Genomic DNA, 18,175 nt, shown 5'->3' on the forward strand with positions numbered 1-18,175 from the left:
AACAATTTAGCTCCACAGGGGAGGGCCTCTATTTATACCCGAGTAAAGCGGACGCGTGATGGGAGAAGTGAAGTAGAGGCGAAGCCTGATTCGGCGGAAGACGCTTAGTGGGGGTTATGAGTTATTAATTCTATTCATTAGGGGGTTTTTCAGTTTAGTTTTTGTTTTAAAATATTTAAAAGGGAGGAAATTAGATGTTACCGGCTAAAAGAGCACGCTGCTGAAACATGCGTGTAACAACGTGTGATTCGAAATAAAACGTGGGACAAAGCCGAGTTTTTCGTACAACATTCGGCAATTTCAACAATGCTCGAGGATATTCAGATTCGTTCGGTATGCAAATGTGGCCAGAGAAACGTCAAGTTAAAAAATATATTTTGTCACCTCATACACCGTTTTAGTAGAATGAGCGCAGAAACTATGTGTGCAAATAACGGATTCACGAGATCATGATCAATAATCATTTTTATACGGTTCCTTTACATACCTCAAATGTATTATCTGAAACGCAACTTTCTCCAGTTTGAGAATATACTGGTACCACAAAACTATGCTCAATCAGAATATATTATATTTTGCACAGTAATTCCCATGCTAATCCTGTACGAGTTTCCCTTGACACATTTTCTACGAAATCTTTTAGGCAGAATATCGTTTCGAAACCAGTTTACGTATAATTTCGTATTCCCCCCAAATATATGTCCTGTTATATGTTGATGACGTAAATACTGGCGCGAATCAGACTTCAAGCTATTCGGTTTACAGTTTTTTCAACTATTTTTCCCATTTGGTCAGTGCAGTCTGCGACTGAGTATTCATCTGTGGTGTCTTGTTCCTTAATCCGTCCTACATAGCAATATCGTGAATTTTGTGATCGTGAAAAATCCATGATGCCTAATGACAACTCAATAAGCCAACTGAACATTTCAAATCAAGATGTCATAGAAGAGAGTCTAAATACTTCTGATTCAGAATTTGACGATGCTCTTGCTGTGTCTGACTGCTTGGAAAACCATGAAAATGGGGAGTCCAGTGATAATATTCAAGGAAATTGTCAAAGGGTTCAATCTAATGACACAGGTATGATTTTGGATAAATTTCCGGAAGCCCAAAACCGAATTTTGCGATGAAATTTGGCACAAACCTTCTATTTAACAATACAAGAGTCCCCTTAAAAGGATTATTGGCGACTCGCAATATTTTCCAAAATATTAAATTTTTTCTGAATAATTGAAACACGCTCTTATATACCTTTATATATCTCTGGCCACGCGCTATTGCTGCTTTCACAGGCACTTCAGTTTACCCCTACAACTTACGTGTTGCTATCCCCACTCTTTACATGCCACGTCTCCTCTTTCCAAGTAATCTCTCGATTGTTGTTATTAAAATTATTTAAAAAATAAAACATTTATTCAAATGTTATACTGTTAATGGGGCGCTTCGCGCCGGGGAGACGAATTTTAAAGGAAAAGGTTTTGGATACAGCAAAACCTCTGGCAAAACGTTTGAATTTTATACTATGTGACTGAAGTATCTTATTATTTCATTTAAGTTTTTCTCAAAGTAGATTTTTTCAAAGGAAAAAAACCGAGTTTGGTTACAATAAGATTTGGATCGTACATAAAATTCAAACCTTGCTGTAACCAAATCTTGGTGTTTTTTCCTGAAAATCCAGAAAATACCCGATTTGAACGATGCCATAATTTTTAAGATTGAACTCTATAAAATTCAAACTCCAACTCCTAAGTCATAATCTAAAAATCCACCACTAGCACAGTGGGGATACTGGCCGAGCGAGACGATCGATACAGATATACTCACTCGTGTTTAAAAAGCAAGTTTAACATTCAATGTCTCAGTAAATATTGCGAGTCGCCAAAAATCCTTTTAAGGAGAGTCTTGTATTGCTAAATAGAAAGTGTATGCCAAATTTCATCGCAAAATTCGGTTTTAGGCTTTAGGAGGTACAGCCGAAAATAGTTACTAGAAATAATGGGAATACCAATTCGATTCTTTTTACCTTTCAATTAGCTCACATCCAACTGTTTTGGAAAGCTTGAGGTAGTACGGCTCAGTTTACTCACAAGTCTGCTACGTATTACTACCAAAGTATTTGAATGATTAAAGACAATAATAGTTACAAATCGTATTCCTTGCATGGAAAAATAAGTCTTCACTTTCTTTTGTCACAAAATTTGAAGTATCGATGATGAAAACTGTAAACCTGCACCCGAACTTTTTCTCTTACACACACCCACCCAGCTGTACGGGAATCACAGCCATTAAACGGTTTTTTAAATACTTTTTATCCTGTATCATATGGGATTTTATCATATGGAATTTCTGTTTTCAACACAGAACAACCGAGGATTATACCGTTCACAGGAATATATTCACTGTCTGTAAAGTTTGACAGTCGAAGCTGCGCAACATTCATTCCCGGTGAAGATATAACTGTAAAGATAATAGATAGCGAGCGCAGTGTTACAACGCATCCATTGAATCCAAATTTATACACAATAGAGTTCAAACATGGCTCTTTTGTTTGGACCGCTAAGAAAAGATACAGCGACATTCAGCATCTTCATAACCAATTAAAGATATTCAGGGCAAGTTTGAATATTCCATTTCCGACAAGAAATCACAGAAAACATAGAAATAGTTTGAAAAATCTTGGAGATGATCAAGAGAAGCGACGGAACAGAGGGGCTCTTCCCAGGTAAACGATGAGTTAGTTTCCCCTGTATAATACACTAGCTGTACCATCTTGACAATCGAAGAAACTAATCTGTCTTTTAGATTCCCCAACAGACCAGAGAGTCTCGTGGCAAACGAACGATTACCCCAAAGAATGGAAATGCTTGAGAATTATCTTGGGAATTTATTAAAAATTGAGATCTACAAGTGTCATCCAGAAACAGTAAATATTCAATTAGTCTGCCTACTCCATTATTATTCTGTGATTCCATTCGTATTAATTAACAAAAGTATGAATTACAGATTAAATTCATGGAATTGTCACGTTTATCGTTCATCGACGATCTTGGAGGAAAAGGAAGAGAAGGATTAGTTCTGAAACGCACTGGGTCAGGCACTCAAGCGACCTGTTGCTTTTGGAATTTGTGGAAACTTATAGGATGCTTCCGATGTAATGTTTTTTGCACATCTGTATGGGGTACCTGGCATGCGAGACATCTAGTTGTCAAAGACACATTTGTGGTGTATATCAACCCGAAGGATGGAACGATCCAAACTGTCATCCTGATGGACAGCGGTTTTGAAGTCAGCTCAGGAATGTACTCGACGGGATTGAAGAATGTCTTGCAAATCATGAATTTAAGCAGACATATAGTTTTAAAATGTCGGTCACGAAGGAAGACAAAGGAATGGCTCGAATTCTTGCAGAATGTCGCCAATACTGAGGGAAAACAATTTATCCAAGAGAATCCTCACAAATCATTCGCTCCCTACAGACCGCAAACACCAGCTGCTTGGTACGTCGATGGCTCTGATTACATGACTGCTGTTGCGGACGCTCTTGAAAACGCTAGTCAAGAAATCTTCATTGCTGATTGGTGGCTCTCGCCTGAGATTCACTTGAAGAGACCTGCTAATCACAATGATTATTGGCGTCTAGATAAAATACTTCAACGTAAAGCGGTGAGAATTTTCTACCAGTTTTGATGAATTCATTAATTGCCACAATAATTTCAATGTTCCTTTTTCTTATCATTGAATAAGCCATTTATTGAAAATATTCACTTCGCCGAACTTCATTTGCTGATATATATATTTTGAAAATGTATTTTTCACACATTCTGATCGAATCATCATTTTGACGAAGCAGTCATCTCATCGAGCATGCAATATTTTATTGATCCGTTGATGTCTTTTGCATTTGCTGTTGCTTTGGATCAATTAGGTTTGAATCGGTATAAGAGAAAATGTCATAAATATTTTTTTACGTGAATAACTGAAATTAATAGATTTATTTTCCGTCATTCCAGTTAAATGGAGTCAAAGTATTCGTAATGCTTTATCACGATGTCAAACGCGTCCTACAGTTGGACAGTTCCTACAGCAAGCAGAAACTCCTTGAAAGCGGTTCGAAGAATATAAAAGTACTTCGGCACCCAAATCCTATGCGAGACGGTGTTCTTCTATGGGCTCATCACGAGAAAATCGTCGTCGTAGACCAAACAATCGCATTTCTTGGTGGACTCGATCTTTGCTACGGGCGTTGGGATAATCACAAGCACCAATTAACTGACCTCGGTAACTCGTTTCTTTCTCTCTCACTTTCGCTTTTGAGTCTGGGTCACAGATAAAGCGAATTTTAAGGCCTTATATACACCTGTGATGGGCGGAAAAATCGAAAATTTTTTTATTACATATTCTTCAAGTACAATGTCTGAAGAATATTCTCACCAAATTCCATAAAGATCGGAGCATTAGATTCATTGCTATGAGTATTTCAATCGAGCGCCCGGTGCGCGCGGTCTAATCTTGAATCTTTAAACGCGATTATCTCAGAATTGTCTTTTCTGAAAAATACCTTTTCGGTGGACACGATTACTAGAAAACTATTAATCCGATCCATATGAAATTTATACCTCTTATTTATTATAATAATAACTAGAGCTTGAACGAAGAATTCCATATTTTGTTGGAGAAAAAAAATTGTAACAAAAAACCGAAAATTTATCACCTCAAAAAATGATTTTTTTGTTAAAACTGTCGTCATTTTTTTTAATCAAAATTTTTACGAATCCTTCGTCCAGGCCCAAGCTATTATTTTAATCAATAAGTGGTATAAATTTCGTATGGATCGGATTAATAGTTTTTTAGTTATCGTGTCCAGTGCAACTGATGCTCAAAAAAGGTGCCATTGGAATACAGCTGGAGTTTCGCTATTTAAAAATTTTTTGATAGAAAAAAATTGTACAAGTTCATGAACATAAGTACTGATTAATGTCGTTCACAGTTTTTCAATAAGCATTTATTTTCTTGTCAAAAAAAATCGAGAAAATCACGTTTTTGCTGCAAGTGTAATAAGGCCTTAATGCGTTAGTCAATATTTTGCGTTTTACTATTAAATATTGAAGGTTGCATTATTTTACTGCAGTAAATATCCTTCGAATATCCAACAATGAATCTTCCAATTATTATTCATAATTTACACAGGTTTGAATTTTTTTCAACATTTTATCAATTCGCCTGAAATAAGTGGAGCAAAATGAACATGAATTTAAATCGCAATTTCCCGTTTTTTCTTTTTCTTCTTTCTATTTTTGTTTTCTTTATTTCTATTCTATTTCTCAGTTGAAGTAGATAAAAAATTACACTAAGGATAAGTTAACGAGAACTAAATTTTTTTTTACCCTCAGGAAATACTTCTCATGCCTGCATCTACACTCCCCGGACAGGGAATGAAATAACCACCAGTTCCGGACGAACATCGAATATGGAAATCCACAAGCACGTTTTGCGAACTTTAGCTGCTAAGACGAACGAAGTTGCTCTATCGACAACAAAATTTTTATTCAATACGTAAGTACACAAAAGCACACTGAACTTCTCTATGATTATTCGAGCTTTTATTTCATTTCGTAATCATGAAATCAAACCAACGAGTTAATAAAATATGTTTCATTGATGTGAATGATGATCACAAAATGTTTTCGATCAAAATTCTGTTTTGAGGGAAAAAAATAACCAGACTGAGGCTGCGCGTTACGATATTACAATATTAGTTAATCGATAAAGAAAACTTCTGTATTCTTTCCATATTACTGATGAGCTCTCAAAAAATTGAAACTTTCATTGCAGACACAATAATGAAGAACCATTCACGAAAATACCCGAAAGTGATTCTTCGGAATTCCAATGGAAAAACTTCTTTACCAAGGCTCTCGACAATGTTGCTGGAGTCAAGAGTTGCATGACGATAAAAAGAAAAGAGAGAATGAACGAGGTTCACAGTGCAAATGAACGCAACGAGGAAGAGGCCGGCAACCATGAAGTTGATCAGTAATATTTAAATCATTTATCGTTTGGTAATCACATTCTGGTCGGAAATTCAATCTTTCATGTAATCCAATTATGGGGTCCGTACACCGAATTAGCAGAGAGTTAAAAATGCAGCTAAAAATTATACAAATTGACAAACGAAATCACAAGTTACAGTTGGCTTCTAAAACTTTTGATCTCAGTGTTATGAAAAACTGACACGATTCACAGAAAAAAATATTCGCAACTATGAAACCTTATTAAAGTTAGTAAAAATCGATCGAATATAATCTATCAAGATCATGATAAGCGAAGGTTTTCGTTAATTTTGTCTCCATTTTGACAAATTTCTCTTGCTAGCACTCTACAGCCGAACGATCGGTGTCGATACCCTACTTTTCTTCATTCTGCATTGTGAAGATTTTGAGTTTATTTTCTCTATAATGCGTTTACTATTTCGATCACTCTATAGATTCCTTGTTCCTCGAAAAATCTGGTAATTTGTTTTTTATTGAATATAATATTCTTTTTTAATTTGCATATTACAGTGTGTTTGTACAAAATTCTGACGATACTGAGGGCACGAGCAATGCGGATTTTCATGCCAGTCATTCTTCGACCGGTGATACGAGACTCTGGCTAGGCAAAGATTACACCAATTCTATAGTCAAGAATTTCGAAGATCTCGAGCACCCTTATCAGGATTTGGTGGACCGTAACACAACTCCTCGAATGCCTTGGCACGATATCGGCATAATGGTACAAAATTGTGCAGCAAGAGACGTTGCTCGACACTTTATACAACGTTGGAATGCGATTAAGGTATACAAAGAGGATGAACTGCCAATTTCTCTCTACAAATATTTAGTCGAATGACATGTCAGTAAGATTATTGGAAAATTCACATTGCACCAAATATGAGGATATAAAAATTTTGTCTAATATTCAGACAAATTAGAATAAAATAATTCATCGAAATACAATTTCGTGAACTGTTATGAGAGCTGTCATTTCCCATTTTGTGGAAAATGGGAATAAATTGAGTTTAATAAGTATTCCATTTTTTTTCAGATGAATAAGCCTTATAAACTTAATCCGATGTACCCATTTCTATTACCAAAATCGTACAAAAATTTTAAAATTCATTCAAACGTTGTAAACCATCCAGCTGTTCATCAAATTCGGTGTCAAGTACTAAGATCCGTTAGTTCCTGGTCCGCTGGATTTCTGGAACCGGAGACTAAGGAACAGAGCATTCACGAAGCTTATATCGATGCGATAACGAATGCGAAACGGTAATTAGAATTACGAAATGCGAGTAATTAATAACATCAACACTATTCGTAACATCTTAAAAATTCTAAAACCCTGTGAATTTGTTGCATAGATATATCTACATAGAAAATCAGTTTTTCATAAGTCTCGCTACGACGGATCATACTTCAGTGCAAAATCGAATTGCGGATACTCTTTTGAAACGAATACTTCGAGCCGTTAAAGAAAAGGCGATTTTCCGAGTTTTTGTTGTATTGCCATTGCTACCAGGTTTCGAAGGACAAGTCGGGGAGGATAGTGGGGCTTACCTCCACACGATAACCCATTGGAATTATGCATCAATATCAAGGTACATGATTAAAGTCTTGTCTTATAATTCAAAGGAGAAAATCACTAATTTTGTTCTTACCCTCATGCAAACCACAGAGGCAAAGATTCTATCATCGAACAATTGAGAGCTTCCGGAATTGCAGATCCAAGCGAATACATTACATTCCACGGTCTGAGGACTCATTCACTTCTCAATTGTACAATGGTCACTGAGCTCATTTATGTTCATAGTAAATTAATGATCGTCGATGATGATACTGTCATTTGTGGATCTGCTAATATCAACGACAGAAGTTTGATTGCGACGAGAGACAGTGAAATTGCCGCAATTATACACGTACGTGTAAATGAATAAAAACATTCTTATATATTCGACGTTTTTTACGGATTTTTTAATGAAGAAAGACTAAAAAAAATTTGGTATAAGAAACACAATGATGATACATCATTGGATTATTCATTAGATTTTTGCATATCGTGGATACAAAAACGAAAAAATCGGATCGTATGAAAAAAAAACTTTTAAAAGAGGTATACATTTTACTCCTTAAAGGAGACTCAGATTTGAACTTCACAATTCTGATATCTGCTATATTAATAAATTGCTAAACGATACTTCAACAGGATGAAGAATTCACTGAAAACAACATTGGTGGCGTAACTCTGCAATGTGGGAAATTTGCTGGTTCTCTACGCAAACATCTTTTCCGAGAACATCTTGGTCTGTTGGAGTCTGACGAAGAAATAGAGCTGAATAACATTACAGACAAGAGCTTTTATCACGACGTTTGGCAAGCTCGAAGCAAAAAAAATACAGAAACATTTGAGCAAGTTTTCCAATGTATCCCTTCGAACAAAGTGGCGAATTTCGCTGCACTGAAACTTTATCAGAAAGAAACACCATTAAGTCAATCCAATATTGTTTTGGCTCAAAAGTTACTAGCAAACGTAAAAGTAAGTAATCCGTGAAGTTCATCAAATCCCAAAGTTTTCAAATAACTGACAATTGAAAAAATAACTGTCTCTACAAATGACAATATCTTCATTTCGTGACGGGCAGAAAACTAATAGCGATTTCGTTAATTGAATTCTATGATTTATTCTGTCCAACAGGGTCATCTCGTCGACTTGCCTCTGAATTTCTTAGCCTACGAGACTCTAACACCAGCCACAACATCTGTCGAAGGAATTTTACCCACATCTCTCTGGGTTTAAAAGTAGTAAAAATTTATATTATCTTTGTGGCAATAATAACAATAATTTGTGCACTTAACGATTACTATCGAATCGTTAAGTGCACAAATGTTATTGCATTTTTATCATGCATTTTATATTTTATGTGTATAGATAATGATAGTTTTTAAAGCCTACACTGTGTGGTAATATAGTGACTTTGTAGAGGCGACTTTCAACTGAATTGTTTAAAGTTTTAAAGATTCAAAAAACAAATATCAGAAAGATCAACCGTTCTGTATTGAGACATTAAAACTCATCGAAAGACGTTTCACGTGTTTCACAGAAAAGCAGTGAAAAATTTCACGTTTTACACGATAACTTCGAACAGCTTCTCTAAAGGTTTTCTATTTCTCATTTTCATTCAGAGAGGTATAATCAAGAATTTGAAAATAATTCAAATTGTGATCTTTCAATTTAAAAAATAAGCGATATCATTTGCCAAATTGACAATTGCCTGGAGAAACGTCCAGTAATCAGCGTTCGTGGACAAATACTAAAAAAAAAGCTTCATTGTTCGAATATAAACACAGTAGCGATAATGCACAGTGTTTGCGTCAAGCATGTCGTCACTGCATGATGATTCGTTCGTCGTTGCGAGTCTAGTATAGTGTATGTCAGATACAGAGCGCATAACAAAAATAAGAACATTTGTTTTGTAAGGTGAATGAATAAATAAAATTTTGATTTTTATCACTATTCATAAGAAATTGAATTTGCGTAACATATCGAATTTTTATGACGAAATTGATGTTTCGGAAACTTCACTTTTGATACTTACATCAGACGAGCGAGAGTAACGATATCAGGAAGAGACATAAGAAACTTGACGACGGAGCCTGTTATTCCATCGAACGAATCAGTAATAATTAAAAGACTCCTACATCCTTCTGGAAACTGGAAGACGTTCCTTTGGTAAGAAAGTCCCGGAAACACAGTGGCCAAAGCGTGAAGCTCGAGCGATCGCAGAGCATCGCTTTTAGTTTGTTTTTACCCCCACACCAACCCCACACGCACATACACACACACAAATGTTTTGATGTTTTACTACTTTTTGCTACTTTGAGCCTCTTTTTTTTCTTCTTAGCTTCGAGAACTTAAACGGTCGTTATACTCTCCCCTTTCACTTTCAGATTCTTGAACAATTTTTCAAACGAACGAGATGTCCGAAAATACGACGTCATCACAGAAACGAGTGTTGGTAGCATTTTTTATTTCTCAATAGGTCACTTTCATTTGAATAAAAGTTTATTTCATCCGAAAATTTGTGTTTATAAGGCTCTTCAAGGACGACTTGGACGTGAACACTGGAGGACCCGTCTACCCAAAATCTCCAATTTCGAGGTCGCCCAGAATTACGAAAACATCGGTAAGTCTTCATTTCTCGCGCGATTCAAAGCACACTGAGACTGAATTGGGACTCAATTTATTATCTTAATATTGAATGAATTTCATTATTTTTCTCCCTCGACGACGATGTATCTATAATAAAAATATGTACAAAGACATTTGAACTTTTTAACAAAACAGTAAGATCAATTTCTTTCCAACCGCGAAGATTCAGTGCTAGCAACAGTAATTCATCGATGCCTGCACTAAACATTCAGATTCAGTGGAAACCGTACGTACAAAGTACAAAAGGTTATGTTAGATTGTCCGGAAATTTGTTATGGAAACGTCACATTACTTCCAATCATTGTTACCAAAACAGCATTATATATACCATAAACCAGACGAATAACACATTTATTTGTCCAAATGAATTTAATGCAAAAACAGAAAATAATGTAACCAGACTAACCAAATGAATATAATCGTACGGAATTATGATGCAGACTATAGAGGAACAAATAATCATATAAATTGTCAACTATAACGGCAAATATTCGTAATAATTGTTAACTACTTGACGAAAGTACACACGATAAAAATTCTCAACAATATATAATCCGGACAAATAGCTTAATGGTTGAATATATACGGTAACCGGATGACTAGACCGTGCGTTCATCCATGCATTTCTTCAATTGCTTGAGAGCATAAAAAATGGTTTAGCGTGTTGAAAATAAAGTGAAAATGAATATAATCTCGTGAAATTTCAATTAAAATGAAATTTTTTTGTAAGCTCATATTTAGTCACAATAATTTGGGATTTTTCAAAACATGTTGAGTGATTGGTGGAATATTCCAAATTTACATTTCATAGAAATTCTTAATTATAATACTCCATCAGTCAAATATTCCTCCATCTTTGAGTGGCCAAGGGTCATCGAAATTCCGTCACAAATCTCCGACAAGCAGACACCTGTCTCCGCATCGTTCATTGTCGAAGAATGAGCTGATTCTTGACTGGGAGGATGTGAACAATTCTGTCCGGAAGACCCAATCGACTGCACTTCCAGCCAGCAAGTTTTCCTCGATTTTTAATAAGGAACAAACTGTTCATAAGCGGTATTTACAATCACTTATTTTTTATAACCAGTTGTACAAACACCATGGTCAAGGAGTACAACAGTATTGACACCCGATCTTAAGGTGGAAAATCAAAACATTGAATCTGATGATAAGACTCGTGAAAGAATTGTGAAATGGATGATGCTCCGTCGTGCAAAAATTTACTTCAATTTCGAGCTCATTTTTATCATTCTCAATTGTATAATGTTGGTGAGTAAGATTCTTTTTGTTCTTATCTTATTCATGAGAATATTGACTTGCTCCAAAACCATTTCCGAAACCATGTCGAAAAAACTAGCATAGTTAACCAGTTTTTTTTATTCAATTCACATGGATTTCACTTTGTCATTCAAAAACTGAGTGCAAAATAGAATTTTCATGAACTGGTATGAAGAATTTAGTGGTGATACTACAATTGTAAAATACTATTCATGAAAGTAACATTGTTTACATGAAACTGTTTTGACCCAGCCCGGTATCGGAGTTCATATTTTCATAAAGCTTTAGTTAAATAACACTTTTTTTTTTTAAATATAAGATCTAATAATTTTTGCGAATATCTGTTCATCAGGCTGTAGGATTTGTCCATGTAGGAGCAGCAATAATTCTGTCAATATCGGAAGACACTGTTTTACTCGTTGTTAATTATTGGTATTACGTTGCATATGCGATAACCTTGTACATTGACGCAGTTATTCTGATAGTCTTGTCATTAACTGGATTCTGGCTGGCTTACCGTAAATCATGGAAAAAAGTATGAACATTACATGAACAATGATTTTCTCAAGACATTTTTGAACACGTTAAAATCAAATAAAAAAATTTTCATTCTCACTTTTCAGAATTTTATCGCCTGCTCTCTGCACCTTATTGGAATCATAATTATCCTTGGCACATACCAATACAAGATTCACTCTAATGTACAGAGCAACGTTCGACGAAATATGATAGCGAGTATGTTAACGAAAACAGAAATGTCAACGCAGACAAGAGCTGGCTGGGATACAATCCAGAAAACGGTATCGCTTCTGTAGCTATTTCATGGACAAACGACAATCACGGATGTTTTAAAAATACTTTCAACGTTTGCTATCTCTATTTGAAACATTTTCAGTTTAAATGCTGTGGCGTCGATGGGCACATGAATTGGTGCATTAGACCTCGGTACAAGAGGAATTTAGATTATCTATTGGGCATGTATGTTTGCAGTTTACCAGTATCATGCTGCAACAAAGACATTGACGAGGTACTATCTTCCGAAAAATTCAACCAGAATCCCAAATTCGATTATGTAACTTGTGCTGTTCTGCCGTTGCCATCAAAAGTCTATAGCGCTGGTTGTTTCGGGCTGGTGAACCGAGAGATTCAGTACATGAGCAATTTATTGAAAATCATACACTTCACACCTGCGCTACTCTTGGTGAGGAAAATTCAAAATTTTTCTACGTTCGTTTGCATTGTAGACGATTTCGTGAGGCGTTGATTTTTTTGGGTTTTGCATTTCAGTTCCTCTCAACCTTCACCGCCGCGATACTTTCCATCGTGCAAATCGATATTTAGTACAGCCCTGAAAAAACTTGTGGATTCGATGTACATCTGTGATACTATACGATTAAAGGGTTGACAGAAAAATTGTGTAAGTTTCGTTCTTTTTCCATTTAATTGATGAGATAAGCTGATAATAACTTGCAATGGTAGAAGCTGGAACAATAAAACTAAAAATTAATATTTTCAGTTATCAACTTTTGAAACAGCAACGAAAGAAACTTCGCATCGGTATTTCAATAACTTCAAATATCGATTCCAAACCCATTCGATGGACAAGATTGATGAACCCTCTGGAGCTTACACTGCCAGCATGGCCTGTTCTGTACCTGATTATCCATGCTATTCATTCAAAATCTTTTCGTAACACATCCAACCCGTTTATAATTTATCCTCTGAAGTGTACTTCAATCAGTTTAATAGTTGTTACTTTGCTTTGAAATCCTATCTGCCAGTACAAATAGTTCATCCAAATTGGCATATCCCAATCTCAGTATAGCTTCCAATCATCTCTCTCGTCCTCTTTGATAGTCCTCAACGAAGGCATTTCTTATATTTGGTTAACTTGTGGCTTGTTCCTCCATACTCAGACGCTCTGTTCTGAATAAACTCTATTTTTTCGCCAAAAACTTAATTGAACCAGCGAGGAACTCGAAAGACAATCGAGAAGCATCAGGCTGTTCCGTTTGTTTCAAAATTGAATCGATTGATAGGACATGAATAATAAGATTTTGGTATGATCAAAATACTACAAGGATGACGAATGTATCAAGATTTTGTAATTTTCGTGACGCACGATTGAAAAACGAACACACATTTCTCGATCGACGCATTTTCCTTTTGTCAATATACCGTTTTCAAACGGATGAATAGACGAGAGCAATTCGTGTCAGAGGGTTCGTAGAGAAACGCGTGGCCACGGGGTTGCACGGGTTCGCTTATGTGAGCATTCATACGAGCAAAAACTATTCGCAAAGCTGTGCATAGCTGTGGTTATACGCGCATTGCGTGCACCGTTTGCAGCATCCGGGCTCCATGCGTGGGTCTCACTTGCGCGACCTCGATATGATGCGGAAATCTGCAGAGTGCTCGGTCATCTACTTACGATGTGAAATTATAGCGTTTCCCGTAATTCTTGCCGACAGTCCCATGGTTTAGAACCTGCGCGTGTTCCGAGCTGCTTGCGTTACGCGTACAGCTTAGTTCGCACGATCGGGAGAAAAAATGAATGAAACATCCGTGGACTCGAAAGATTTTCCAAAATTAAAAATTTTTAGTTCAAGTTTTCCTTAAATTTTGGACGCTAACTTTGTCCATATTTTTCGTCTCTCATCTTTAAAATTCGAGTCTCTTACAAATTACGCTTTATCCTCACGTTTCCATAAAACATCCGGTTGAACAATCGTAACTGACTAATTAAAAATCTCGAGATCGCATTACGGACGAAATAGAAATTATTTTCAACAAAACAAATGTACAAAGAACAGCACGATTTGGGTTCTCACTTGGGACATTCAAATTGACTTCACCATTGTGTTATCTTCGTGTATGCACGGACAATAAAAAATTATACATTTTTTAGGTATTATTTAACTCCCACTAATGGTCCGAGGTTGATAATGTTTCCGGAATCTCCAGGCACAGTTGGCATCTCGTTTCCTATATAAAGAGGGAATGCTCTGAAAAAATGAATTTCATTGGCACGACGAAAAGCTCGAAAATGTTTCGAAACGTGGCTCTAGTTGTTCTCGTTGGGCTCGCATCATGCGTAATGGAATATTAGCTTTCTCGAACCACTCAATCTTTTCTTAAACACAATTTTTCATCATTTTAGGCTCTCGGAGATCCGGAAGATGAACAATACCAAGCAACACTCTTAAAATGTCGAAAAGAAGCTGAAGAAGCCGAGGGCGGATCTAATCCATGGTCTCCCCAATTTCACCGCAACCGGATGTGTATTCTTGCATGCACGTACAAAAGTTATGGACTGGTGAGATGATGCAAATGAATGTGCTGCTCTCCGACAACTTTATCGTTGACTCTTGCTTTGATAATTTTTTTTACTCCATTTTACCTTCGACGTGCAACGACGAATAATCGTTTGATTCGCTGTCACAGCTCACAAAAGATGGATCATTTAACATTGAAAAAGCTGTAAGTGATTTACCCTCAGAGATCCCCAACCGTGAACGGTTCGTCGCTGCGATCAATGCATGCGGAAACGAAAGTATGCATCGCTCGAACCATTCGTTATAATGCGGTTACCATAAATTATCTAGACCGTATTTTATCGTTGCTTTTGTATTTTAGCAATGTCCATCGACAATGTGTGCAAAATGATTAGGAAGGTTCCCGGTGTCTTTCAAAGAAGTTTGTAATAAGTAAATTTAATAACGAATTTATTTCGTCATTGTCATGACATCAGGTTGGATATAAGCAAAATAACACGAAACCCTTTTTTTCCTCATGATTGCTTTTGAAAAAACGTTTTGATCTTATTCAGGTTCCCATTATGCCGGGACAAACAAAACATGTTACTAGGATGTGGAAATGTTTCGAGGAAAATGACATCAAGGGCGGAAACCTTACAGGAATCCCATGGAATGATAAGAGGGCAAAGTGCACTCATGCATGTATAATGAAAGATCGCGGAGACAATGAAACTGAATGATCTTCCACAATCTTATTATTTGCATGACGATGAAAAACAGTAGCTCAAGGAAGATGGAACTTACAACGTTGAAAAGGCGATTGAAGATTTGCCCGAAAATTTACCTGAGCGTAGCGGAGTTGTCGAAGCTTACACCGAATGCGGCACTATAAGTAAAATTTTGTTTCTATCGTCTGTTTGGATCTTAAATGCATTATTCTCGGCTTTGATTGTTTGTCTGGATTTCTAGAAACTGATGATAAATGTCAAACTGCTTTCCTCATCAATGCATGTCTTCGCACAATGGAAGTGAGATGTTAAAAATTTCAACCAAACGACGTAGAATTCTGTACAGAAAGTTTGAAGAGGTACTTCCAATCGTTTATTTGAACTGTAACCAGGTTTCTTCTCCACAGCAACGTGGTTATCGTCGTCATGGTGGTCATTATTAGAATCGGTTTCAACAAGCATGGAAACAACATCTGCTACAGTGGCGTTACGGAAAAACACTTGAAATCGAAGCTGCTGTACATTCCATTCCCGTTTGTTTGGAATAGCAATCGACGACTGCAGTTGCAACGTCTTTTAGGGATACTGCCATGGAAATTAGATTGGAAATGTTGAGTGGCAATAATCCTTGTCTTTCCAACAAAACAAAATCTCAATATTGTCAATGATCGAGCAAACGAAGGTTGTTTTCGAGATGACCGTCATTCTGAAAATTAGTGGGAGCAGCGAGTGCTTTAGCTGCTTCACCCATTCACGACAGCACTTGTAACTGGAAGTGACAACAAAATTCGTGACGTCATCATGTTCTGCAGCGCTGACACAGAGCACTGAACACAATTATTGGACGTAATTTTACGTGGTGACAGCGCTGACAGCAGGCTTTTAAATGAAGTTTTTATGTTTCCTAAGTCATAGAATCTGGCGTTTTAGTACCGACTCCCCGAACAACGCGTTTTTGGAAATTTTCCTGTTGGTCCCTGTCTCGGGTAGCAAATTTGAAAAAAATGTTGACTCTGTTGAGACAAATATTGGATTATTTTGACATCAAAATTTCGCCGATGGCTCTGAGCCTGAGAAACTTTTGAGAGATTCACCTCACGGCTACATTTTCGAGGTTGTCCTCCAAACATTCTCACAGATTCACTAATCTGTTATGCATCAGTCGAACAAAGCTCTTCCTAAAAATTAATTGTCGTCTACATTATTTATCATAGCAAACGCTATTCGCTGAATTTCATTTTCTATAAAATTGATTTTCAAAAGCAATTTTGTCGTCATTATTGTTAAGTCGTTCATTTAAAAATTTCAAAACCAAACACTATTCGAACTCGATCGAACTATTCCTAACTCTAAATTTAGCTATATTGCTACGTCGAGTTCCAAAGCATGAGGTCTCTCATGCTTTCAATTTCATTTCGATCATCTTAATCATCAAATTCTACTCGATTACTTTTCAATAGTTTTTTTTTCATATTTGATACGAATTGGACAGGTCAATTATGTTTTTCATAATTTCGATCAACTTTATCGCTATTTGTATATTTAAATGGAAATTTGAATATGCTAAGATCGTATAACAACTGTGGAACATAGGAATAGCAGTTCTGTTTAAACTAGGATTAAAAAGAAGGAAAAAAACCAACGAGAACCATCCATAAATTCAAATGTGCTGTTCGGTTGACACTTGGTTTTGCTCTGTCCGGCTGCGATAAATGTAGCGCCCTTCAATCGTCAAAGTCTATTCGAGCTATTGAAACAGTACAATTAGCTATTATGCCAATAAAACCAAATGGAAAGTGGTTCGTATTAGAAACGCTTTCAATTGGTTGGCCCGTTACTATCGCAGATGTCCACGTTGCCCGAAGATGTGGAATTTACGAATTAAACGAGGAAAATTTGGCCATCGAACGGCGGAATCTTTCAAAATTTGTAGAAAGCACGAATGCTTGTTTGAGTCAGAAGGTGTCGAGAAATGTTTTCGGCACTCGAAAATGCCGCCTTTGGTGCTCGAGTGTCGTGCATTATTAACAAATCTTCCATGGAATTATATCTTTCGTCGAATCTGAAGCCCTTAACTTCGTAGAGCGTTAAGGTCTCCCAAAATAATCCGACCTGAAAAGATTTTTATTCAAGAAATTCTGAGGCGACGAAAAACGATTCTTATGAAGATCCCAGTATCCCTATCTTACACAAAAGTACATCACGTGGCACCAAGTACTAAGAAAATCTTGCCATCCCGAACGAAATCCATAATGATGCCCCCCAAAACTATTTTTTCCTGAAGTAATACGTCGTCCCAGAAAGTGTATATTTTTGTCCTCCAAAATTCTCGTCAAAATTTTTTGTCGATTTTTTGAAAAATCTCTCAACCCAAGCTCGAAGTTTCGAAAAGAATCTTCGAAAAGCGTTCTCACATTAATTCGATCCCGAGGCCTCTCCTGTAAACCGAGATTCTCGAGATCAAAACAGATTCAGCAACAACGAAGTTCGCTCGTACGAATTCAAAATAATTTAAATAACCGAGACTGAACAATTTGATGACGCGAAGTAAAGAGGACGGATTGCAGAACGAGAATATAAGCAGGATGAAGAGGCGCGAGGGACGAGTATGCTGGTCAACAAGTCGGGCGAATTGAATGCGAGAGTAGTGAACGTCATTAGTTGATT

General features: G+C 36.5%; 2 protein-coding genes and 1 long non-coding RNA gene across 3 annotated transcripts; 2 read left to right on the forward strand and 1 right to left on the reverse strand.

Moving 5' to 3' along the window:
• Nucleotides 1–830: 830 nt before the first annotated feature.
• Nucleotides 831–9,753, forward strand: LOC122419333 (phospholipase D2-like). Its single transcript, XM_043433782.1, has 14 exons — nucleotides 831–1,080; nucleotides 2,362–2,722; nucleotides 2,803–2,923; nucleotides 3,004–3,663; nucleotides 4,011–4,278; nucleotides 5,391–5,553; nucleotides 5,833–6,033; nucleotides 6,561–6,834; nucleotides 7,084–7,307; nucleotides 7,400–7,636; nucleotides 7,714–7,954; nucleotides 8,242–8,571; nucleotides 8,731–9,513; nucleotides 9,637–9,753. The coding sequence occupies exons 1-13, from the start codon at nucleotides 888–890 to the stop codon at nucleotides 8,830–8,832; spliced, it is 3,375 nt and encodes a 1,124-aa protein (XP_043289717.1). The 5' UTR covers nucleotides 831–887; the 3' UTR covers nucleotides 8,833–9,513; nucleotides 9,637–9,753.
• On the reverse strand, nucleotides 3,724–5,591 carry LOC122419337 (uncharacterized). The gene is made up of 2 exons (XR_006262875.1): nucleotides 5,385–5,591; nucleotides 3,724–4,357 (listed from the first exon to the last, which is right to left on the reverse strand). It is a non-coding gene; the product is annotated as an uncharacterized lncRNA (long non-coding RNA).
• Nucleotides 8,739–17,197, forward strand: LOC122419334 (tetraspanin-21-like). The gene is made up of 11 exons (XM_043433783.1): nucleotides 8,739–8,834; nucleotides 9,984–10,047; nucleotides 10,129–10,219; nucleotides 11,084–11,255; nucleotides 11,333–11,514; nucleotides 11,876–12,058; nucleotides 12,147–12,323; nucleotides 12,419–12,724; nucleotides 12,811–12,940; nucleotides 13,040–15,076; nucleotides 15,160–17,197. The coding sequence occupies exons 2-9, from the start codon at nucleotides 10,013–10,015 to the stop codon at nucleotides 12,862–12,864; spliced, it is 1,200 nt and encodes a 399-aa protein (XP_043289718.1). The 5' UTR covers nucleotides 8,739–8,834; nucleotides 9,984–10,012; the 3' UTR covers nucleotides 12,865–12,940; nucleotides 13,040–15,076; nucleotides 15,160–17,197.
• The last annotated feature ends 978 nt before the right edge of the window (nucleotides 17,198–18,175 follow it).

This window comes from Venturia canescens, chromosome 1, assembly GCF_019457755.1.
Source record: "Venturia canescens isolate UGA chromosome 1, ASM1945775v1, whole genome shotgun sequence".
Lineage (NCBI taxonomy): Eukaryota > Metazoa > Arthropoda > Insecta > Hymenoptera > Ichneumonidae > Venturia > Venturia canescens.

What these genes read in the sequence shown, in the direction of transcription:
- LOC122419334 (XM_043433783.1), top strand. Translation starts at nt 10,013, where the DNA reads ATGTCCGAAAATACGACGTCATCACAGAAACGAGT. An exon ending in ACGTCATCACAGAAACGAGT is followed by an intron (nt 10,048 to 10,128) that starts GTTGGTAGCATT and finishes TGTGTTTATAAG; the next exon opens with GCTCTTCAAGGACGACTTGG. An exon ending in GGGATACAATCCAGAAAACG is followed by an intron (nt 12,324 to 12,418) that starts GTATCGCTTCTG and finishes AAACATTTTCAG; the next exon opens with TTTAAATGCTGTGGCGTCGA.
- LOC122419333 (XM_043433782.1), top strand. Translation starts at nt 888, where the DNA reads ATGATGCCTAATGACAACTCAATAAGCCAACTGAACATTTCAAATCAA. An exon ending in AAATTGCCGCAATTATACAC is followed by an intron (nt 7,955 to 8,241) that starts GTACGTGTAAAT and finishes ATACTTCAACAG; the next exon opens with GATGAAGAATTCACTGAAAA. An exon ending in AGTTACTAGCAAACGTAAAA is followed by an intron (nt 8,572 to 8,730) that starts GTAAGTAATCCG and finishes TCTGTCCAACAG; the next exon opens with GGTCATCTCGTCGACTTGCC.